General features: G+C 35.5%; 1 protein-coding gene across 9 annotated transcripts in view; it reads right to left on the reverse strand.

Annotated features, from left to right (window-relative positions):
• The window catches only part of LOC119084342 (low-density lipoprotein receptor-like), a 162,318-nt gene that overhangs the window by 55,129 nt on the left and 80,612 nt on the right, over nucleotides 1-26,577 (reverse strand). For 5 of the 9 annotated variants that reach the window (XM_037194274.1, XM_037194278.1, XM_037194276.1 and 2 more), the window contains 2 exons: nucleotides 12,070-12,189; nucleotides 4,331-4,453 (listed from right to left, as the gene is read on the reverse strand). In XM_037194274.1, the coding sequence (XP_037050169.1) occupies nucleotides 4,331-4,453; nucleotides 12,070-12,189 (243 nt within the window). Of the gene's footprint in view, nucleotides 1-4,330; nucleotides 4,454-11,809; nucleotides 11,930-12,069; nucleotides 12,190-26,577 lie in introns of all 9 variants that reach the window. The other 4 variants (XM_037194275.1, XM_037194277.1, XM_037194281.1 and 1 more) reach the window with 1 other exon arrangement.

Here is a 26,577-nt window from a genome sequence, read left to right on the forward strand (position 1 = left end):
TGAAATGGTCTTCTTTTCTGTGCAGCACTATTATACATCCCTTTTATTATTTACACATTCGCTTTCATGTGTGTATCCGTTGCTTGAGAAGACAGAAGTATCGTAAGATGCACACGGAAGCTGTTTTAATCTTCAGTATTTTACACACACAAAAAAACTTATAATGCCTCGAGCACAGCTTTGGCCATAAAGTCAAATAAAGAATGGAATTGAAGAGAGAACTTTGCTGAGCGCTATGGTTGTAAAATGTAATATGTAAATGAAATTTTGTGTAAATATCGTGTCGTCTTTGAGTGTTCATTTATGTACTCAAGATTTTGTTGGACCAAGTCCAACACAGAACGAAGTTACTTTTGATAAATATAATGTTGAAACAGGAAATTGGAGTGCTTCAGCATATATGAGAGAAAGATTTTATTTCTTTATTTATTCATCAAGGTGCAACATGGAAAACATTTCTGTATTTTATTTCCGTTTTACAGCCAAAAACGAACGAACCTCAATTTCGCCAAAAGCAGAATGATCGGGCAGACGGAAAAAAATGTATTACGTTCCGAAGGATGGAAGAATGAAAATAAATCCTCCGGAAAGTCTGTCCTTTGAGAGGAAAATAACCTCGAAAATATCCATGAAATGTTTATTATCATCGTTAAAGCTGAACGTTTACCAACGTAACACACTAGCGGTGTGCGCCGATCGTAAAATGTATGAAACTGCGGGCCGATGAACTAATGGATTAATGAGTTGTCAGTGCGAGGGTTCGAAACTTAACCGCAACAGAAAAAAAACGGTTCTTAGACCTGTATACCAAACACAGCTGACTGAACCGGTTCGATTCTGGGTTCAATCAACTACAGTCAACTACTGTCACACGGCTTACCGACCAATAACACCTGCCGGTATTCTACGTCTACTAGTTTCACTCATTGCTTAGGGATTTTAGTTGTAATAGTCACATAAACGCGCTTGGAAGTGGCAAAACAAAATACCAACCGGTTCGATAGTGAGAATGGGCCAACTGATAAAACAGCTGAAGCAACCCACGACGAAAATTGGGTTGCATTTGCCTGAATTAATAGGATGACATATAATTGCAATTCCACTGTGAATGAGGAGTATCGCACCTTGCGGCTAATAGTGGGGGATGGTTAAAAATTGCGAATTGATTAATTTTCCATTACAACGTACAGTTGCGTCTTGAGCTTCAAAAAATCTACTGAGAAGGAGTAGTTTCCCACTTAGAAATTGAATAATACAAGACTCAATCGACCAAATGGAACACATGAATCTCGGCGGCGCACACGCCTAATACATACTATATACGCAGTATATGACCGGGTGACCGTAGTATATAATGGAATAGAAATTTTGAGTTACGTTTATGCGGAATTATCTTTTCCGTTTGATTAAATTAACAGAGGGATAGAGAGCAGAAAGGGAACAAAATATGAATTTCAATAAAGTTTCACGGTCTTATTCTTCAATACGAAAAATGCTCCGAATTCAGAATCGTTACCTCCAGAGTGTCGACTGGGGAGATGATTTTTTATTGTTGTTGTTCGACTTTTCTACCGCAAGTTATACCACACATTTTCCACGTTCAATTTCACTATGTTTTTAAACGAAATGTTTAAAAAAAAGAAAAACGAAACGCGAGTACAACATGTACTCCGTTAACAACGGGCAAAAAAAATACAACTTCATTTCAATGTTAACACACCCGATGTATGGTGGAGTGGTGAGAAACCGTTCCGTTTTTATCCATGGAAAAAATAACTGAAAAAAATATATTTATCATAAAACATTCAATTGAATTTAATGGGACCATTGAGGCAGATTTGAATTTAAATTTATTTATTGGCTATGCTTCCCGGATATTATAGTACATAGCGAACGCTATACATATATGCATGGCATTGGTGTATAGATTGCAATGCTGGTAGAATAAATTTCATAATATAGACGTCGTCGTCATATAACGTATCATAAAATGTAAAAAAGCTTTGCGAAAAATTGATGGAACATTATGAATTCATTGATTCGTTTATCCGTTTCGAAATGTTGCTCTACAGTGAAAAAAACATAATTTTCAGATTGTTATCGTCACAGGGAAAGTCAAATTTTGAATTTTATAAAAAAATATTTTGATAATTTGCATGAATGACGACATTATAGTTGCAATGGTTTACAATCGTATGGAAAAAAAAAATTCTAGTCCAATCAGCAGATGAAATACTTAAATCAATGAGGTGATTTTCGATTATTTCTAGAGGGAATGTGAATGGAGATTCTTAGGAACAATTTGGAGTTAAGCATGACGACATTTTCTGTATATTTTGGGACGAATGGGACTCTAATATTTAAAATGCCCATTGGATAACTTGACACATATCTTAGGGACCATCCTGTCTACATTATCTGCCACAGCTGCGTTTTTCGTAAGAAGCGGGCACAGCTCTGGCAGCTATTGATCACCTGGGGACAAAGCTATTTATGTCAGGTGAGATTTTCAACTCTTTTTTGTCAGTGGGTTGTAGGTATTGGAAAAGTGCGGACAGAGTGGAAGATGGGAAGATTAAAATTGTGAAAAAGCGGACGTTTTTTATCAATGTCCCCTCAGAGTTGTTGCGAGCCTGACATTTTTATCAAAATGGAAACAGGCTTAAGCTTTAGGATGTGTTTCATGCAGCTAAAAGTGTAGATTATCTAACTGTGTTGGGTGTTTGAGAGTGGTAATATAAGAACATTTCGATTAAACTAAGACAAATTCATGAAATGAACTTCACAGAAAAAAATCTGCTGAAAATTGAATTCACCAAAAGTGTTAGAGCATAACATAGTCAAATCGAATTGGGTGAATCATCTGCTAAATGTGAGAAAAAGTAATTTGAAAATCACTACGTCTCGGAAGGAAATGGTCGAAGCAAATGAAAAAATCAGAACTGGAAACACGCGGTCTGTGATCTATTATCGATAGCAATTACAACCAAAAATTATGACGGTGATTTACCATGATCTGAGAACTTCCGAGCTAAATTCTATTTCATTGAGTTATCACGATTTCTAGCTAAGTTACGATGTTTAACTTGGATAATCAATGGTAAATCAATGGATCATAGTAAATCAGGTTAATCAAAAAGAGTGAGCAACCCCTCGATTACAACGAATTATATTTAATGTCGCTTGGTTTCGCTTATACAGCAAATTATGCACTAAATCTGGCACTATAAATACGGTTAGAGGCAGTGAAATTTCAACATGAATTTTATTCAGATGGACCACACAAACAATCAAAACTGTTTATACGATTTTACCACTACCACGCGTGTGCGAGAAGCAGCTTCAACCATATAAGCAATTATAAACAGTTTTGATTGTATGTGTGGATCAGCTGAAAAACAGCTGAAGCGAATTCATGCTCAAATTTCACTGCCTCTTGCTGTACATTTAACAAAATACGTAGCAGTCGAAACAATTGACCTAGAATTGTCAAGATACCTACAAGATATGTCTCAGACTTAAGCCTTTCAGACATCAAGAGTTCGCTTTTTCATGTGAATCTTACATCTGATAATAATGTAAATTTGACACTTGAACGAGGTACATTTATTGTCAAGTCATTCTTACCCCGACCAACCGTCCAACAAAATGTGTTTTCAAGAGATGGATCACATTTCGTAAATGGGGATAGACAGTAAAATTTGCCGATAAATAACACGTCTCGTTAAGAGTAGAAAACTATAAATAAATTGCATAAAATATGGCCGTTAAACATAAAGATATCCCAAAAAATGGCAGCGTATCGTCAATCATACATACCCCGTATATAATAAAAGTTATGCCAATGAAAAATATATCCCAATCCCATACCCATAATATATATATACGTCCCACACTCGAGCAAATTTATTGTTGTAAATAATATCGGGGGGCGCCTTTTATTGCAAAACATTATCCCACTTTTCATGCGAAAATGATTATATATTGAAATCCATCATAAAAATATTATTAGAACCCGATGCGATTTATATATATATGGTAGAACCATGCCATACCAGTTGTGCTACAGAGAAAATTTTTTGTTACATTTTCTCGTTCAGTTTTTCCAACCTTTCAACAATTGTAACATACAATAAAATAACGAGGACAAAACCCGAAATGAAAATGTTTCCCAAAAATAGTAACTGTGCGTATGTTGTAAATACAAAGAAGGAAAATGAATTTCCTTTCTTTTTGTACGATTTCCATGAGGGTGATGAATGGAGTGAAATGTAAAGTGAAATGAAAATTGTGTAACACAAGGACAAGAACACATATAAATTTAGCTTACTGCATGCGGCTTCATCCGATCCATCAGTGCAATCGTCGTTTTGGTCGCACATCCATGCTAATGGTATACATTCGCCTTCATTGTTTTTGCAAGCAAACTCTTCCGATGTACATGTTTTATGCTCTGAAAATAGAGAAAAAAAGTTCGGTTTCCGGTCGGTTAAAAGTGTAATTGACTGATAGGGCAATCGGAAAGGATCCTTTCCGAATTTTTAAAAGTTGATTTTGTATTTGCAAATTTTTCTATTTTATTGCTTCAGCATCGCAATCCATCACTCAGTCTTCGTAAAGGTGTGTGGTGTGTGTATTGTTTGTGGTTGTGTTGTGTCTCTGCGTTTTTTTTTTTTGCGAACTTGTTCTACATTTTGTCAAACAGAAACTATTACACCTTGCTAATCTCACGATTGAATTAGTCCCCGAAAATTCAGCATTGTATTGAGGAGTCGCGAAATGGTCGCATGCTGACTGCAAAGAATTTACAGTTCTGTTATCGTCAAAATCTAGTACTTCAATGAAAGTGAAAAACGTTTCACAAAATGTTGATTTTGCTGCTACAGTTCATCATTGCATCCAACCACTTCAGCCCTAAAATTCAATCCGAGCTATTCAAAAATATAATTCCTCATCCCACAAAACGAAACTAAAAAAAACTCATCTGCCCAATAGCTGCATCGTCCACTAGAGAAGCACTGCGGTGTGCCAATCAGTTGAAGTAGCGAAACTATTTATTTTTGAAAAGTTTCGTCGCTAAACATTTTTTCATCTGAAAAATTGTTTTTCCCATACATTCCAGTCGATTCATAAAACAAATCGAATGATTTCAATTAGCGAACAATTTAGCAATGAAAAAACATACTCTGCGGTTCATATACCGTGTTCATGCCATATTAATATAGCATACGTAGCGGTGGTGTTATCTGTATAGAATAAAATGCCGTATAATATGCCCCATTTTTCTGTTTCATTACTCCAATAAAAAAACATGCAAAAAAACACAGCCCTCCCGAGCACTGAGCAGCCTTTTTAAATTGACATATGTACAATATAGTAATACCGAAGCATTAACATGCAAAATCAAATTTGTTTTTAAATATATCCAACCGCAAGAAAAATGGTTATGGGTGGTTTTGTGTTACGTAATGTATATGTGTGTGTGGTTGTGTGTAAATTTATGTTTTTCACCGGAAGAAAATGTGAGCAAAGCATTCGGCAATAAATTAAAGAAAATCCAGCCGATTTTTTATGAGTTTTTAAAATTTAATGCTAAATATTTTCCAACAGGTTGACATCCATTATACAAAAGCCGATTAGAGGCAAATATAAGCCTCTGGTAAATATTGTGATAGATATGTGGAGACTACTAGGAAATATCGGTTCCTTGGAAATACACGAAATGTTACAGATATATTTACCATCTCACTTACTAAACTTGTAATTTAATTTGATTTGCTTAGAGACTCAGTAACAGCCTTTAACAGCCAATAACAAGTGCAGTCTGGCTTAACTTGATTTCCAAACAACGCCTGAAAGTATGCAAATACTCAGTGAAAGTTAGGCGCTAAATTTATATCTCGCCTAAATGTAGGCTAGACATAAACCAACAACTTTATATAACACACATCGCTTTTCATGCCTTGGGGTGAAGAATATAGATCAACTTTTGCCAACCTCGGCATGAGAAGTTTTGTATATAACACGAGGAAAGTGTTTTTTTTGCCTTCCGCTCGGGTTGCAACACTGCGAACTCATTAAAAAAAATCAGTTTTCCTTATTATGTAAATAACTATTATCGATTCGATTGTGGTTGCCAAAAATATTTGAATATTTAGTTTCCAAACATTTGTGAAATTAGAGTGACTTATAATGTACTTTTGTCGTCCGTTATTTATTCGTTGTATATCCCGAAATTATGCCCCGTAGGTGAATTGTATATTTGATGTGTTGTTGACGGTTTAATCATAATTTGATTCGTTATCTGTTTTGCTCATATCTACTGTTTGTTATATTGAAAATTTCATATTAGTGCTTAGATTCACAAAAGTGAGCGAGTGCCGGCTTCGATGTGGTGTTCTTTTGAAAGCTTCTGTTCAGAAACTAGTGAAACGATTTTGTACCATAGCCGTTCAACAATAGTGGATTATGTATTATGTCCGTCCAAATTGTCAATGTTGTTCAAACATTATGCTTAATTGCAAATTCGTCGCCTATTATCATGAACTCTTTTACAGTTCACAAATTTCCGACTAATTTGTGCTCAAATTTACTCTCCTTTCTGGTATGCCATAAAAAGGTCAACATTTGTATAAAATATAGGATTAGCACGGATCACATACCATACGTGATATTTCTCATGTTATTTTCATTCCACAATGTTGTAAATGGATTTTGTCACAAATAGAGGTGTGCGCCGATCTTAAAATAGTCGGCGGCGGTGCGCCGACTGGTAAGGGATCGGCGGCGGCGCGCCGGAAGAAATTTATAGTCGGCGGCGGTGCGCCGATCGGCGCGCCGATAAATTTACAAAAAATCTAAACTTTCGAAAATAATGCAAAAACATTTGAAAAAGCGTGCGCAATCATTTTTCCGAACACTGAAATCTTACTATCTTGCAATCTGAAGTATCAACCACTTATACAAGGGGAATCAACTGAGGCGTATCTCACCTTTTATATTGTGTACAATGTACAATCACCTATTATTTTGAAAACATCTAATTTAATGAATCCAAGAATGATTAATGAGTTTGCGTAAATGACATGTAAGCTATAAGTCAAATTATAATTTAGAAATTTTAAGTCACATCTTCATACCAGATGTTCTGCAGGCTTCTTATTTCCAACTTATAATTTATGTCATTTACGCAAACTCACTACTATTATCTTTCGATTTATGCAATAACCGTTCCCGTTGCCTTTAGTCCATCTTCGATGAAGGAGTGAGATCGTAGTAGAAGGTTTTCGCAAATAAGAGATTTAGATAAACTTAAATTTATAAGTAATAAGTGCATAGACTACGCCAAAATGATTTTTTCCCCAAATTTTTTAAATAAAGCAGCTAAAAATTGAAAATAAAGATACCCGTGTCTCGTCTTTTTGACGAAAAAACTTGAAACCGGAAAGATTTTCCACTTTATAAATTCCTAAAACACATGATTTGCGCCATTTTCCACCCAAATTCCACATAAGGTCTTAAGTTTGCCCCTCTTACAGTAGTTTTGACTGATTCACTGAATTTTTTTCTCCTTCTTCTTCCTCTTATATGCACAGAAAATAGAGTATCGTACCCAAGAGTTCACGTTAAGTGAGGATACAGAAAAGACAAATGCTGTTTCGACCTCGGGTATCGATGGCGGTCTCGGGCCAGCGTGATCTGACCATCCTCAGTAGTATCCATCGATACCCTTCCCAAGACAGCAGCCAACTTTTTCTTTGGACTAGTATTTATATGGCGACCATATAAAAGACGAGCTATAGGTAGACCACCAGAGAGATGGACAAACGGAATTGAGAATATTGCAGGTACAAACTGGCAGCAAATGGCAATGGATCGTACGAAATGGAAAGAAGTTGGAGAGGCCTACATCCAGCAGTGGATAGAAACAGGCTGAAAAAGAAGAAGAAGAAGTATTTAAAAATATGCATAAAACACTTGCCATCTACTGATGGAAATAGGATACGTTATAGAAAGCTACTTCGAAGATAACCCTATCGTAGCATCAGAAACAAAATCACCGTCGTACAGTGCAAGTAAGAAGAAAAACCCAAAGTTTCAACAAATTTTTTTAAACAAAAAACTCCTTTCTAGTAGAAAGTTTCTACGCATATAGAAACATAGCAGCATATAGAAACCTGACTTATAAATTAAGAGCGATAAACATTTGCTAAAACCTTGTACATGTACTCAGGCACACACTTTTGTATAGATTTTTCAATTTAAGTTTATATTTATTGTCGCCCATTAAAATTTCTGAAAGCACTAAACGTATAAAATTTCGGCGCGACGAAAATACAATCGGCGGCGGCGGCGGCGTGAGCTATTATTTTTCGGCGGCGGCGCGCCGAAAATTTAGCAAAAAATCGGCGGCGCGCCGGCGTAAAATCGGCGGTGCACACCTCTAGTCACAAAGAATCTTAAAGAGACGAAACGAACCCAAACTCAATCTTTAACTAAAAGAAGGAAACAGCTCAATTCCCGTCAGAGTTTATCGGCGTTGACAAGTTTATCTCTCATAGACAAAAGTTTGTCTCGGTAAATTGATAGACTTTTGATAGATTTTAGCGTGACAACGAGTGGGGTTTCTTTTAGTTCAGAACATGTTTGACTCTTTTTTTAGAGTTTTAAAAGTGATCGATGTTTCCAGTCAATAAAGTGTTTCCAGGTTATCACTTAATCGATGACTGTTAAAACTCTGACAAATCTAAATTGTGTTTTCTAAAGGTGAAGAACTGTACTTTGTGAATGACGGCTGAGGTTGGTAGATGCGCGAAGCGATTTTTCTGTGATTACTTTTGCACAACAATTACCTTCTGTCGCACGAGTCATTTTGGTAAAAACATCGAAAGGAAATTGGTTGTCATCGAGCCTCATGTACCAGTTAGTAAGCTAGTGAAGGAATTACTCGCAGAACAGTATTTTTGAGCGTTGAAATAGTGGTAACAGAAAGTAGAAATTATGTTTCCTTCCGGTAGCAAAGAGTCAAACAGCTTTTCTGTTCATAAGTTTCAACGTTTCTAGCCGATTTGCTCGTCAAAAAATCAACTACTTGGTTAAACAGTTAAAATCAGAGATATGAAAAGATGGCGACTGGGACGTCGCTTCGACAGATAGAGGTAACATGTGAGCCATTTCTATAGAACGAATGAAAAGTCAAAAATGGCCGACAATTTCCAAAAATGGGTTTGTTGTTTACAAAAAAAATAATTTTTGACTGCAATGATTCGAGCTACAAATTATGGGAATAGTTTTCCTACATTGTCAAAACTAACGTACATTCATTGTCGAGCTACTTCCATATTGTCGGAGATATACGCGTTCGAAAATTGGTCTCCAAAACGGAACTTTTGAAAGGAAGAATTTGTGCATAATACTGAATCTGATTCTTACAAAAATTATTTTGTGTTCATTCTGATGTTACACGCATCACATTTATTCGTCGAAATTAGTTGTGTTGAAAATAATTTAAAATGTGTGGTTATGACGGTTTCTATTGGTATCATTGGATTCAATATTTTTACAAATGGCCCCAGATGTTACCTCTGTCTGTCGAAGCGACGTCCCAGTCGCCAACTTTTCATCTCTTTGTTTAAAATATACAACTCCCAGTCCGGGTGCGATTATAACCTCTCCCATAGAATAAATGGCTTTTCCATTATCCATTGATAAATTATTTACCGTAATAGTCTTATTGTGTGCATGCAAATTAAAAATAATGAACTGTTGGTTCTGCAAAAATAATGCACCGAATTTACTGTCTGACAAAAAAAAAATCCCGGCGATAAATTTGTGTGCGTAAAAAGTCATTTAATTTGAAAAATATATTTTAATTACAACCATTCTATGCGGCCATTTTGTTTCGTATAGAATTAAATATGACCGCGCCACCCAAAAAAAGAGGACTACTGTCGAAATGCCACATTCATAAATCTTCGAAATTACAATTTAATTTCACTTACTCATTAAAATCGACTATATCGAGTGAATGTGATTTTACGTGCACACTGAGTAGTATACACAATTTAATAAAATTTCCATTTTTTGTGTGTTTAACTTTGCTTTTAATTGAGTTACAGTAAAATGTAATCAAAAACATAAAAGCGTGTTGTTGGTGATAGCGTCGGTAGTGTAGATTGACTAAATTCAATTTGCACGTAATTAATGTAAAGAGGAACGTAAAGAGTGTGTAGTGATAATATTTTACATATTCATAGGACGACCGTTATTGCAGGTGAATTACATTGCACACCTGCCTTGAAAGAGGCTGAGCACAGTATATGCTTTTATTATCAATTGGCGCAATACCCTCTCTAGTAACCTAATTTCAGTTATTAAGGTGGTAAAATTAGAATCAGTCAACAAGTTTATGATTCTACAAAGAATAAAGTGATGTTTTGACAGCGTCAAAACGAAGTTTAGTTTGCTAGAGAGGGTATTGATTGATGCAATTAACAGCGAGAGCAATGCTTTACATCAGAGTAAAGTTCTTACCATTTAACACTCAAAATATTCCGCGATACCTAAAATTGTCCAGCATTAGGATAAGGAAAACTATTCTTTGACATCGACGACATTTTGGAACGAATAAATAAAACTTTTCGATTGTTCATGTTTGCTCACTGTTCGCAAAAAAGTCACGATATTATACTGAATTTTCGACATCCCCTACCACTCGTCACACACAACTAAAATATGAAAACACCTTGCCGTATGGGGTGTGATTATTTTAGGTCAACCATTAAAATGCGCTATCGGAATCGGTGGCTAACCACAACACATTTACTTGCTACTGAGACGCCGGTTTTACTACCAATTTTGCTCCTAACACATTGTACTGAGCGTGGGGTAATCTGGCACACCATACAAATTGATTCACCACTAATTTGTCATGGATTGTTAATTATTCCTTGGCGACGAGATACGTCCGAGACAGTAAATTATATTGCCGTTTGCGAACGGGTTACATCTCATATGCAGCAGTTAATTGATGTCTTTTTTAATACATCATAATCACCCCCAAAAATATTCCTACACCTTTATGAAACATCTTCTAGAACTAGAACCAACAATGCTTTGAAAAGAAGAAGTTACGATTTGTAGACGGGGCATTGAATGCAATCAAACAAAAAACCCAGATTGCGCAAAATCATTTTCCGATGTATTACAAATAATACCTCCCTACAACTGCGACGAAATGCCAATCACGCGACGAGACGGAGAGTTGATTAACGATTTTTATATTTATAACAAAAAAATTGTTCTAATTAACCAGTCTTAGCAACTTTTGTCTGTTGGCCATGTTGCTGGATTACAGCTAACTAAAATATTCAAAAACAAAACGAAAATTTCAGTAGAAAACAACTTTCGGAGCAAAACTTTTCTCGGTTTCGTAAATAACGTGGCTAATAAAAAAGTAAACGAGTAATTGGAATAAAGCACATAAATCGGTGTGCTGTGCTATGTAAATAAAGTCTACCTTCCTCTCCACTCAACGGTTACAGTTAAAAAACTTAATTATGAAAAAGTTTGACGAAAAGTTCACAAAATTCAAATTGTGTAACCGATGATGATAACATTCAGTGGTGAGTACTATATCGGAAACTTATGGAAGCGTTCCGGGTTGGTGTGGTGGAGAGCGAGAATTAATAATGTAATTTGATTACAAAAAAAAACTTAATTCATTTTATAACCGAAAATTCGATGCTGTTGATGTGATTTGATTGGCTGATGATGAACAGCATGCCAAAATTGCATTTTTTTTTCTTACCACAATTACTTTCGTCCGAACTATCATTACAATCGGCTGATCCGTCACATACCCAAGCTTCGGGTATGCATTTTTCGTACGACTTGCACAGAAATTCACCACGTAAACAGATTGTCTTTTCTTTGTGATTCGAGGAAAGAAATGTTATTATATTTCAAAACTGTCGCATTGCCACGACAGTTTGAAGATTTCAGTGTAATTTGCATGCAAAATATTTACAAAAAAAAAATCTTGCCAAGGGAAATCTAAAGTTAACTTACTGCACAGTGCTGAATCTTCGTCCGAGCCATCACCACAATCACTTTCTTGATCACATTGCCATCTTAAAGGTATACATCTGTTGTTTTTACACTTAAACTGATCCGGTTTACATTGAGTATCTGAAACAAGAAAATTGACGGAATTATTGACATTGAAAGAGAAAACTTCGGTTTGGACAATTTTACAGAATTTATCGAACCGTGTTCCTTGTTATACGGTGCCGAATATCTTGTCCCATCTAAGGAGACTGTTATGACTAGAGCGAGAGTTCCCAATACCAGTTGATTATAACTTGCCTTGGGGTACTTGTCATTGCATATTTTCATATAAATTTTTGACATATACCCCAAGGTAAGTTAAAATAACTGGTTGGTCTAAATTGTATTTCCTTCTATGTCGTCATAACAGTGTATTAATGACCTTAACAAAATGACAGATTGAGGTCTCGTAAAAAAGTGCGTAAAGGCATCCAGTATAGTTGCAACAGAAGGCAGAATACCTAGTGCTAGTGTCTAGCGATATATGGAAATGAAAGAATTTGTAGCGCGTGAATATAATTACGGCTTTAGTGCCAATTTATGATATGCGATCATAACAATTCCAAAAGGGTTTACTAAAAGTTTTCAAACGAACTGAGTGAACAGATCGATTTTCACTCATACACAAAACACAATGCGAAAGGCAGTTTTCCTCTTCCCCAAAATGACGCTGCGAGAGACTTGAAAATTTCGATTCTTTTAAACACAATGTGACTCGAGAGACTATCAAATTTACAAAACAAGACCCAAAGGACCATTGATTCATTTCTCTAGTTCCTTTATTGAGACTATTTCCATGGTGAAAGCAACACTGTTGTCCATACCTGAATGTGCGAATAGTGAATTTTCAATGCGGTTCTAACAAATTGGGTCAATTTTGACCCCTTTTCCGTGACACGAGAAGGTATCGAAAAATCTGCAAAATTGCATGAAGTCACTTGTGAGACTACACATTATGCCGATTGCATTTACCATTCTTTTTGTCAGTTTTCTCAAATGGTCACAGGAATCCTTTCCCCTGTCATATCAAAAAAAAGCCGGAGCTGATTACGAAATAATTATTTTTCTTTCTGTCGTTTTTTTACAATTTGTCCACGACACAGAGTTAATTAATCATTGATTCAGGTAGGATGCGAGAAGAAATAAACCAACAACAACAACAAAAACAACAAAGAATCTCATTAAATGAAAACCCCAAGCGAACGATTGCAAAACGAAATGAGAAAACATTAAAGAGAATATCGGAATAGAGTTTTCCTGAGTCTGAAAAGAAAATAATTTTCCCAATGACTTTTCTTTTATCAAAAAAATAAATAAATGAGAGTATCGATCATACGAATGAAGAAAAAAAAATGAAATACCCAGGGCGCACATATATTCAAAGTGAGAAAATTGTATGTATCGCTTTTGTTCTTGTTGATTCTAATGTACCTACGCACCCAGCCGTTGTGCGCCTTCTCAAACAAAGAAAGAAAATTTCATTAAAATATTGAATAATTGAAATTGACAAATTCATGTTGAGAATGTCGAATCTATGTTAATGTTCGGCGTATAATAGACTCTTGGAAAAACCATCTATTTTGTCGCTCTCTATAAATAACAAAGAATGTTTCGGATTTCACAGCTTTATACGATAAAAAAAAGAAATGAAAAGAAAAGAAAGAAAATCAATTGAGTTCTTATGGCTTCCATTCTTCCATTCGAATCGTAGCACATAAAACACTAAGCTTACACCATCGTTGAACATGAAGACACAATACTTTCTTTTCTATTGTAAACAATTGTATACTTTACGTGCCCCGCCTCTTCAACATAATAATTTATTTATCATTTCCCGGCTAATCCTTCAGGATCTTAGTCTTTTAGGAAATGTGTCGACGGATAATGTATAACAATGTTGCGTATATGAAAACGTTTTAGTAATGAAATCGAAGGAAAATTCCTTACATTAAACTTGGGTTCAGTACCACCTTAGCCTAAGAGCCAATTGGGTCTCGGTATTTTGAAATAGAAAACTCTTTTTTTTTAATTCGCCTCAATGACTGCCACTGCTATTGGTATCTTACATAATTAGAGTAACATTTTGTGCCAGTAGACTAAATGCCCTATGCGCCTTCAGGTATCCAGCCTTGACCTGAATCTGATAGTGGAACGTGTAGTGTTGAATGAAAGCTAAGAATGTATGAGGAGAAATAGACCAGTAGCAAGCTGTTAGTGCGGTCTTAAATCGAATCAAACATTAAGGATACAGGTAGTAGTATTGGATGCTGCGAAAGTATTTCATTACATAAGTCTAAGTGTGTTTTTGAGCAACAAGCTCGGTAGCTGTCTTTTCAACAAATGCTTGTAACTTAAACCTTAATTGTCGGAAAACAGTTCCTTAGTTATTTCGTTCATTTGACATTTTTCACATTTTTACCCAGTGTAACTTTGATCGTAGTTATTTTGTCCGTTCGATATTTCTTTGAGGTTATTGTGACCGTTTACCGTCCATGCAAAAGTTCAATATCACGTAAAATGAACCGATGTCCTACATTTAATCAACCATTTTCGCAGGGGGCAAATTGCTATGTAATGTTCAACTTTCGCATGGGATAGGCAATAAAACATATTTACGAAAAATGGAAAAATTAAAGAAAAATTTTGCCCACCCAAAGTACAAAGTATCAAATGACGGCTCTGTTGATGTCGCGTCGTTATTATGACATTTTTAGTTACTCGGTGTAATGACCAATTTAAAACGTAATTTCAAATTCAGGCGATTATTACACTCGGATAATGTTGAACATTTAAATTACCTACAACAAGCAGAATAATTTACCAATTATCATTCAAAATGACAATTTATAATCGCCGATTTGTCGCAGATATCGAAATTAATTTTACTCAAAAGATTATGTTTTATGTGTCGGCTGCGATGGATATTAACTATAAATTCATTTATTTATCGAATGCCAGCACTCTGTGCATATACACACTTACTTATACACAATGTTTTGCGTTGTTATATTCCGTATTGTATTATACAAAGTGGATAAAGGAAAATGGCATTTTATATTAATTGTAATTGCGCGGCAAGTTGTAATTTGCATATTTAATTTGTCGTATCGAGAACGATGCTGTGAAGGGAAAATTTATGCAACACAGAAATTTATAATTTGAATTGGCGTCACCAGTTGTTTCCTAATGCAAATGGCTAAGATTCTGTGTGCAGAGAAATGGATACGAACGTTCCAAATGCTATTCGGTCGATACAATGTGAAGATAACTGTTGTGGAGATGTTCGCATACAATAGGGCGGCCAAAGTGCATGAACATAATTTTGAAGACATATTTCGTCCATTTGAAGAAAATAATGGTCTGCATTTAAACAAATCAAATTTATGGGTCGAGTAAATAAAATGGGTCGCCTGAACAATGTAGTTTTGAGTGTAACCCCTGACGGGACGGATATGTTGAAAATTACAAAATTTGAAATTTGACGTGTCTTCAACATATGTCATTTTTCATGAGAAACCAATTCGGTTTCTCTCGTTAGTTCCGGGCCTCCAAGCGGCCGAAAATAGAACCATCACTTAATCTTAAAATAGTAATTTGTTTCAACGAGGGAAGAAAAGTTGTAAATTTGCCTTTCAATGGTGTTGTTGACAAGGCAGAGCGTAGCGAGAGCCATAAGCTACCTCAGAAAATGCAAATTACAACTTTTTTCAACGAGGTAAACACAACGTTTTCACAACAGAGGCTTCCAAAGTTTCAGGTTGCGTCGGAGGAGAGAAAATGACAATTTTCTCGCCTGCGTTGTGAAAAGTACTATCCGAATGTAATCGATTTTGCGGCCTACGAGCTTTGGAAACTAAGAGCGTAATTTGAGTCGTGAACATTGAACGTTAATGTGTATTGCATGCTGTTGCTGATGAAATAAAAGACAATTTGAACAAAAGAAGTAGCAGATCTAACGATTGTATCTTGCAACTCTTGCGGTTGTAAACGATTATTTAGATGTTGAACTACCTGGACCGACATCGACAATTATTGAACACCGTTCATATACAATACAAACAGTAACATTAACTGTCTGAGAATGTAATGGTAAGCAATCAAAATTTTAGCTTGTTGAACATTCAAACGCATGATATGCATAATGCAAAACGTACCAACCACCCTAACCAAAATTGCAAAATATAATTAAACCACTGACTGAAATTGTGGAACGTTTGTGTACGGAGAGACTTTAATTGCATTCAACTATGCCATGCCATGTATTCAAAAAGGATACAATAGACGGTAAATTTAAAGATAAGTCCACCTTATGTACACGCTTGGCATGGTCATTAGAACGGGACATATTTTACAACAAAGATTTGGACTGGAAATTCAAATGGTAACGGTAAACAGATGTGAAAGCTGTTGGAAAAACGACGACGCGTTGAGGACTGGCCTATATTAAATTGTTTTGTAATTTGATTATATATCGTGGGTCATTTTAATAATGCAAGAGTGGTTAATGAACGATCCCAGGAGGGCTTAAAATGAAGGTGAAATTGAGTGTTTCGTTCACGATGTACGGATTCGAGGCGAAAGTCTCCTTTGGCTTTGTCAGGAATTTGCATTACCATTTTACCGAGAAAACGAACGTTATTTCATTACTAAAATCGAAAAAATTCCGTCAAAACTGTAGGTTGTAAAAGTCAGGAGTTTCTCGGTTCAATTAAGAAAATTGTGTTAAAATCGATCTCATCAGCATTGAAATGGAATAATCTATCACCGCACCCTTTCGAAAGCTAGCGCAACATTCATCTTTTGGCATACCTGATCAACTGTTTGAAAGTTTTGCGAAACTAATTACAAACATTGATGTTATTGCCACACATGAAACCTCAGTTATTTAACTTAAAAGTTTACCATAAATTTCAGACTCAATTCTCTTTAAGTACACACAACACTTGCCTGAAACACGTTTACTCTCCAATATCAATCATTAACATATGCTTGACATGAATTGATTATTTGCAATTAATTCAACTTCATTGAATCGATACATTCGGTAACCAATAAACTTATTGTGAGAGTGTGTGTCGAATCAGTCATTCGGTTCGTAATTCGTTTCGATAAAGATCAATGTACAAACATTACCACTTTGAGCTATGAACTCTCAGATGGGAGGAAGCGAAAAAAAATGCTTCGTTACAGCAGAACTTTGTCTGTGTCAAATATAAATCGACAAACAAAAAAAACAATTTTGGTTAGAGTCCCGAAAATAAAAGTAAAATTCGTCTGATAAGGGAAATTATACCTGAACTCTCAGATTTCGTTCGTTTCGTTTTTGCGTCGTCGGTACAGTACATTAATTTAAATGGATGTTCATTATTATAGGGTTTCGCTTACACTGTTTTTTTGGCGAGAGAATTTATTTTTATTCTTCTGCAAAGAGATTTATTCGTCCAGTTAAAATTGAAACGGTCGGTTCCACCATTTCCCATAAAAGCCATAAAATGTTTTCCCATAAAAAACAAACACAAAATATTTTCGTCTCCATATCTTTATGCTTTAAATGTTGTTGTTTTTTATGATTTTTCATTTTCGTGTTTCAGTTTTTATCTGGGAAAACGTTTTTATTGCAATGAGAATCAAAAGTCATAAAATTCAATATGATTATTATTACACCGTACAGATGTCGAAATGTTATTTTGTGTACACCACCACCATGTATACTCTGTGTTTGTGCAAATGGCAAAAGCACATACAAACACATCAAACTGAAAAATAAAGCTTTTACCATCAATTCAATTCAATACCGTTGGATAGTTCTACTTTGGTAGACATAAAAAAAATTATAAAAAAAAAAAATTGGAAGCAAAACAATAAATGGTAAAGCTAGCGAAATCGACAATCGAATGCTGTCATGTTCGACAATTTTACTTTATCAACGGTTCGGGCAAAACACTCGCACGAACTGTGCCGTCAATAAACATAATGTTTTTATGAACGTTGCCTCGGTAGAAGAAAAGCTTTCACAACTAAAAGAAAATCGGGAGGGTAATAAAATTATCCGAACATAAAATTTTATGTTTTTATTTCGAGGGAGTTCAGTATCTTGATTTACTTGCCAACGACCCGAAACATTACCGATGTTATATGTTTGGGTTACGGAATATAAACACTGCCAACTCTCTCAAAAATACAAAGGGAACGAGTTGATTTTTGATGATTTTTTAATTAGCTTAATTAAAAGAGAAACGTTTCAAAGTCTCGATGGAAACGCCAGCCATTTTCCAAATTAAATTCGAATTCAAAAGGCACTTCATAAACCAAACTGATTGAAATGTATAAGTTGCTGGTAACACAAGGCTTAATAATACGCTTTCAAAAGTTCCTCAAACTGGACCTGGATCGTTTCAATAAATCACAGGATGACAGTGCTCCAACGTTATTTTGTGGAGTAAGTTGTACTATTACGTTGCAAGCTACAGAACGCAATATTTTTGAAGCACCTTGCACGATCTATTTAACCCAATTCAATCTTAAGACAATTTGCTTTGCTATTGTTTCTATCTCAGAAACAAATGCATTACAATATTTGTAATGAACACAGACTTTAAACAATGTCATTCCTCAACACTGCAGTGACAATAACGCAGCGATAACCGACATCAAAGAAGTAGTTTTGTTTTTATATGTACAGCTCTAGTGAATCATAAGGCAATTGTAAACATTTTTAGCCCCGTACGAAGTACAAAGGTGCTTATAGGATTACGGTGATGTGTGTAATTGATGGAATTCGAAGCAGACGCTAAGGGCAAAGTGTTTGTCTATGTTCATAGATAACGAATCCGCAATAAAAATTTTGTTTGTACGTCTGTACGTCACGTCGATATCTTGAGTAAATCAAATCCGATTTCAAAATTTTTTGTGAGGCTAAGTTCGAAGATGGTTTTAAGTGTTTTAAGGTCTTTTGGGGATATCTACGGCAAAATAAACGATGGAAATGTTTGATCGGATTTTGTTAATTTTGAATACTGACTAGAATGTGGTGGAAAAACATTTTATATTTGGCTTCTAGGACTAGGACCGCTCCTTGGCCCTAAGTGTATTTTGCATATAACTCGAGTAAATTTGATCTGATTTTCCTAATTTTTGTTTTATTTGTAAGGTAGTCGACCACCGCCGCTACTAGGTCCTATGTGTATTTATACTCAATAAATTAAAATTTTAGGTCAATTTGAAATTTATGTTACATTTGAAAGGAACGTCGTTGCGCTATGCGAAATTTCTAAGATGTACTGATTTCATGCAAAAGGCTTACGGGCAATGTATGGGGACATACGCACTAGGGTCACGTACGCAATAGATATACGGGTTAGTACGGGGCTCAGTCGCAGCAAACGCTCCGACTGTTCTGAAGGCTCGTTATGTTGTTCCTTTATATGAAGTTGGAAAAATTTCAGTTTTTGACTGACAATGTTACAATGTAAAAAGGCTTGTGCGTTTTTGGTTCAAGATTTTTGGATTACTGCAACTTTGTGGAGCTCAAAGCTCAATAGTTTGGGCCCGGACTATACGTAAACTCTAAAAAATGGATGCATACCTCGCCCATTCTCGTTGTGTGAAGTCTGAGTCCTAACATCTCACAAAGGTTTTGGGATCGTTTTTTATTGGAAACATTTTACTGTGCCAGTAATAAACTGTGAAACAAACCATCAATCTACTGTGTACTAGGAATGAGAGTATTTTAGTAGTACCGGTTCGTTTCAACAACGCATTTTACTGACGGATCTTACAGACAACTTCATTCTATTTGAGCCGGATCAATCACAAATGTGACAATCGGTTCAAATATTTATGCAATTGAGTTTCTATCCTATTGTTCAGTTGTATTAGCAGAATGCTATTGAGCTAAAAATAATAATGGCCACTTCTGTCAGTATTACGTAGCTTGGTTTGTTGATTCATTGTTTGCAAAATGGACAGATATTTTCTTTGTTTTTTACTCATTGTTCCGTGTACTCACAGCATCGCGCCTTTCATTATGGTAGTTTGAATAAATGAATGAATCGCGAAATCTCGTTGAACAATCTCTTGAATAATTGTATTCATCAGCTAACAGCCATGTTCAGATTAATGTTACTTGTTGACTTGTTGTTTCTATTTCAAAAACTATTTTCTTCATGTTTTTTAACATCGCCAACATTCTTCCCTTGTTTTTTTTCGCTAAAATGAACCCCGTCATCCATTCCGATCATTATTTACCATGGTACATCGACCATAATAAGTTCATTGTTTCAAACATCATAAATTGCTAAGTTATATAATGAATTATACGAATCCCCTGTATCCATTCCCAGGTAACATTGTGTTCGATAATAATTGGAATGACTAATAAACTCGAACACAATATATCGACCGTTTTCCCGTGTAATAAAACCTACACGGAATTGTGTTTTGATGATGGATGCGATGTGTATAAATATAATATTGTGTTCGGGGTTCGATTATATGTCCAATGGATACATAACACAACAATATTGGCAAGAGAACTGGTCGGTGCTGTACAACATCCACATAAATCCATAAATTAAGTCGAGAAAACGATATACCATCCATATATGATGATGATCGTATGGTACACATACGCGAATAGAAAACGAGATTAGGTCTCACTTTTGTGGCGCAAAGAATGTAATACAAACGATGACTTCGTTCGGTCATACAAATGTGTACAGATAAGGAAGAGGAAAAAAATGTTGATATTTTAGGGTACGTTATGGTTGATGGCTACAATGCAAAATAAAGGAAGAAAACAAAAAAAAAAAAAACAAAATAACATCACAACCGTACAGGTTGGGTATTGTTCTGTAAAAATTCTACCAATTCGACGATGTAGGTTGTTTTTTCATGAATAAAAAACCAGAGAAAAATCAAACCTAAAGTGATACAGTTGTAGCGCATAAGTGAATATAGAAAAGTATAGTAAAGCATAACCTGCACGTGTGTGGTTTGGTTATACTGCCATCATTATAACGAGTTTGATGTCGCTTTTCGTACTTTGTATGTGACATTAATGGAAAAATGGGTTTTTATGACATTTTTAGAGCACACAGTTTAAATAATGATGTTGATACCTGTGTTGCATGTGTGTAGCTAGACGTGTATTACAACTTGGTAAATACAAAAAAATATGCTCGCAGGCGTCTGAGGAAATCATATAACTTTCAATTAAATATTAAGTTTGTCGGTTAGAACGCTGAGAATCCAGAGAATATTATTTTTGCAAATACAGGAATGTTGAGTTGAGCTATAGATCATCTTCAAGTTACGGTACTTTCAGACGTAGCCTCACTAAAGTTTCGTTAAATATTTCGTGGATGTCATTCCCAACGTACTTGAAAATGATTATATAGAGCGTGGATTTGAGCAATATTTGTCAGTACTGTCACAGATTGACTCTGTCGGCAAGTCGGTCTTCTGTCACTTCATAGAAACAATATTTTCATGGACAATTTGATCGAACACAACCAAATTATTGTTTTTTTTTTAAATTTTTTTTAATCAGTGCCATTGCTGATGTTTGCCCGATTTCCACAATATATTCAGGTGAGAAAATTTCTATTTTCATCCCGCTCTCTTTCTTCGCAGACTCTTCTGCAGAGTTGCGAGAAAATAGGAATTTTCTCAACCGAGTTGTCGTCACTGCCATTGTCTAGAAAACGTCATTTCATCAACGCATTTGAGAGGAGAAAATCAGGTTAATTTCAGTGCAATTCAAGTTTACTTGAATTTCGCACTGCCATGCAATGAAAATTACCGACATTTCTGCGTATTTTCCTGAATTAGAATTCAGCGATTCAAAAATATCTCATAGGCCATGCCTCTTTTAACATGTGCTCTATTGTTTAAACGGAATGAAAACTGTGAGACTTTTTTTGGTGTAAAATCGCCTTTGACACGTTGCCGGTTATTAGGACTTGTCAACTTTAGGCACACCGGAAAGTGCTGAGGGAGTCGAGTAATACCTCCAAATAAATTTCTAAAAATCAAAAATTTGACTTTTGATTTTTAGAAGTTTATTTGGAGGTATTCCACGACCCCCTTAGCACTTTCCGGCGTGCCCAAAGTGCCTGCTCGAGCATTATCCCCTAAGTGTTAATATTGGAGAAGATAGGTATACACAAGTCACCCTTTCCCAAGACAAAAAGTTGGTTAAATTGGTCACGATTCAATGAGTCTATCGACCCCATCGATCTGTACCCCATACCCCATACACATGTACCAAAATTTAAAAATTATTCAATAATCATCTCCGAAGCCGAACTTTTTGTGAGATTCACCGAAGGGAAAAAAAATTACTCCTCACAGTTTATAATATTGTTACGGGATAGGGATTTGGGGTGTAATGCCACGGTAATATCATTTACAATTCTCACACACGCATCTCAGATTAATGAGGCAGACATGTGCTTTTGACGTTTAATGCCTACTCGTTAACTTTCCATTTTCTTTTATTTATTTATTTTCCCCTCTACTTTACAATGGAGCATATTTTGTCGTTGCTCTTTAATATGTGTGCCGCACATATTACATAGCTTTATCTGAAGCGATTCTTTTTTTTTTGTCGCAAGACGTATATGATACCCGTGCACACAGCGACAGTCGTCGTTTCGAAGGCTTCTCCTTCAATAAAGGTTATACAATGGGAGAGCACAGTATTTATATATGAAAAGACGACGATGTGTATTCGAAGGTTCTTTTATTGCATGCCAAAGAAGCTATTTTGAATAATGTTTCTCCTAAGCAGTTAAGACAACAAATAATTTGTTTTGCTATAGCTTTCGAACGGAAAATTATGTAAATATTTTCAAATTGTGAAGTTTATAGCGCAACCAACCACATACACTCGTCAGCCACAGCGTATATTCCACGACGATGGCTGTAATTGGCAATTTTTCAATTTTCTGTGCGACGTGAAAAATTATTATTCGAAAATGTGTGTGTGTGCAGCTGTGGCTGAACACTTTTCATGTTTGAGTAATGAAGCAACTAATTGTTTTTGACGTTTTTCTTTCTTTTATTTTTTGATGCAGCCAGCTATGAACATCAAAGGCCTTTTGAGTGCGACCTTTTTTTACTTTTATGCAACTCAGCATCATAATGTGCAAAAATTGCAAACTTTAGATGTCTCTGTTGCATAAATCTTTGTATGAATCTCGGTGCAAAGTACTTTATTGGGCTCACTGCGGCCTTGTGTCATAATAACACGTCTACAGCATAATAAAGTACTTTGCACTCGATGTCATAAATAGTCATAATAATGACAGTCTTGTTCAATTTAGTGTGACCTTGTAAGCTTTTATGAGCTTTCCATAATTTTCATGTGGGATGATTAGCTGGCCAACTGTGCAGTCGAATAATTAATTTTCCAACGAAACCAATTACACCGAAATTTCAAATTTGGGATTAAATTGAGAATTGAAAACATTCACAAACTATTGTCAGAAAACAGAACGTAAATATGTCGCTCCTACCAGTTTGTAGCCGACCATTTTGTCTGCTATTGACTGCGACGAGTAAATTTTAGCGAAGAACGTGTATGTATGTTAATAAGCCAAGGTTTTATATGACGAAGGTGACGAAGACCTTGGGCTGTGGACAACATGTGGTGCATATGGAGTTGAAGAGGAAAGTTGAACAGTAAATAATGTCAAGTGTACTAGGGGTTATTCGTCATTCATAAAGTATGAAATCGACATTTTTAAGACCACCTACTGTCACACAAAAATTTATGAAAACAAATTGTATAGACTGTACCACGCCAGTTCACAAAACACTCCTCCTCGAAATCGTTAAATTTCATTCGAAAACTGAATTAGAAGTTTTCATAACCCAAAAAATTGTATTATTTTTCAGAGGAAATGTAATTAGTTTGATGCGCTTCCACAAATTATGTGTAACGAGTCTTCGTAAACCATTATGTACATTGTGATTTTCAAATACCCATGACATGGGAGGGATTAATTTCTATGCGGTTGTAATCCGATTTTGTTGCGACGTGTCTTTTTATCGTTTCTATCTACTCTACCAACAGACGATCGCTAAGCTTTCTAAATATTAAATTCGCTTCAAACGACTACAATGTCACGTTTCCATGACAAAATAGAGAATTCTCAATTCTATCAATTGTGTCAGTTACTACTCTTTTCATTCACTTTTGTTCGAAATTTTGTGAAATATCTTTTTCAGATATATATCGGGGAATGTTATGCAAATGAATAGATTTTCTCAGAATCGTTAGTTACTCCAACTTGATCATTATAATTTTATTCGAAATTGATACACGCACGGAACTTTCAAAATTCACAAAAAACCAGTAAATCACAAAACAGAGTATGTGTCAGTTTTCAAAATTCCGTGCGTGTACGGATGCATTTATTTCTGACGAAATTTTCCATACATTTTTTCGTAGCCAAGAACGGTTTAGACACTTGAGAACTTGACATCTTAATTGACCACAAATGAATTATGGACATCTCAAATTTACAATAAAGATATATTCACCGCAACCAATTTGGTCGGTATTCATTTTATGAAGTCAAATGTATGAGGTTCTTCAATTACCGCAACATTTTCACGACAAATAGTCACACATTTTAGGACAAATGTGTGCTGAACGTGTAAATTTAGTTTGCTCAACTAAATAATCATTTTTCGTTATATCCGGGCGAGGGACTGATACTTTAAGTGTGCTGTCAGTCCAGGGACGCCGACTTGTGTTTGGGAGTAGTGGTGCTCATACAACAAGCGAATATGGGAGTAATGGTGCTCTTTCAAGTAAAACTGGAAAGATGTAGTGGTGCTCATTATAACGTGTCAACCCACTTCATGAGTTGAAACCTTATAAGTATTTTTAATAGGCGTCATATCATATATCGAAAAGCGACCTGTAGTTAAGTTTAGAATAAGAACCTCCTTATAACGTTTACGGGGAGTTTTAGTGCGCTATGACGCTTTCTCCTTAGAAAAAATAAATAAAAATAAACAAGAAAATTCAAAATAATAAAAGAAAAGACAAGCGACCATAGTTTAAGGTATTAGATATAAGCCTCAATAATTCAAATTAAGCTCGAATAATGTTTAAGTGAACGAAATTTGTTAAAACTCGATAGAGCTTTGACCGCTTTGACTGACCGAGTTATATTCACCACCAAAACCGGATAGAGAGAGAGGTTAAAAGGGTTATATATACTGGTACAGTCACTGATTTCGGTCTCTTACCCGTTGCACCATCGCCAAATTAACTAAGAGTGATCAAGAATTTTAAATATAAAATCGCGTGAAATAATTTTCTCATATAAAGTCAATTTTCGTTTTATATTAAAATTTCTCAGTCGATAAGACAAATTTAGTCCAACTGTTTTCCCAGCGAATAGGGACAAGTGCATTTATTAACATTTGTTGCCGAAGTATATTGCAAGGTTAACAGTTCCAATAGAAATTATAAAAAAAAAAGTGAAATAAATTGCGAAGAACGGTAACTGAATATCGCACGATATTATTACGTAACATAGAGACGATTTTGGGTGGCATGGTCTTCGAAAATGGATGGACACAAATTCATCAATTGCAGTAAGGTACCCATCGTGAGTTTTTTTTTATTCTATTTGCGCATTTAGAAATTTTAGGCTTAAGAATAAATGATAATTAAGAAGTGAAAAATTGAAGTTAAATATTAGTTTTAAGGAAACAAGAGGAATCTGAATAAAAATATTTTCTTTTTGTACGGTCGCTAATTCGGTTTGTTTAATTTATCAAGTGATTGACGCCAGAAGTTTCTATTGCAAAACTATAACGTTCTAATTGTTCATGAGCCGAAAATTTCTCTTGGACGGCAAGAGTGATTTTCGGGAGCAATTGGAAGGGTTATATCATCATTCGAGTAGTGGTGCCCGAGCCTCGCTTGTCCTTAGAAGTCGGCGCCCCTGTGTCAATCGGTCGCATATATACCAGCGTTCACCTTAAATATTCATCCCAACAAAAAGACATACCAGTGCTTCTCATGAACATTTGGAGGATGAAAACTTCAAATTTCGACACTAGTGCGTGTAACGTCTGATTCTATATTGTATCTCAATTGTCGGTACCCTCGTGTAACACTTGTACATGCAAAGACGTATGCCCTACGTCTGGCTTTATATTGTATCTCAATCGTCACTACATTACAACAACCTCGTGTTTTAGCACATCTGGTGATGAAATGATATCAAAATGTACTTCCATTTCATTTATAATTCGCTAAACTTGTACATGCAAAGGGGTATGACCTACTCCGTAGAGGTCTTGGTCACATCTGTGTCGCTATCGCCATGGTTTGATGAGCTGTGGTATTTTTGAGCAGCATTATTAAATGCCATAATCATCGAAAGGTGCTATTTTATCGTCTCACAGTTAGAAACAGTGGCAGAAACCGTTTTCGTGTGG

Source organism: Bradysia coprophila, unplaced genomic scaffold, assembly GCF_014529535.1.
Source record: "Bradysia coprophila strain Holo2 unplaced genomic scaffold, BU_Bcop_v1 contig_732, whole genome shotgun sequence".
NCBI lineage: Eukaryota > Metazoa > Arthropoda > Insecta > Diptera > Sciaridae > Bradysia > Bradysia coprophila.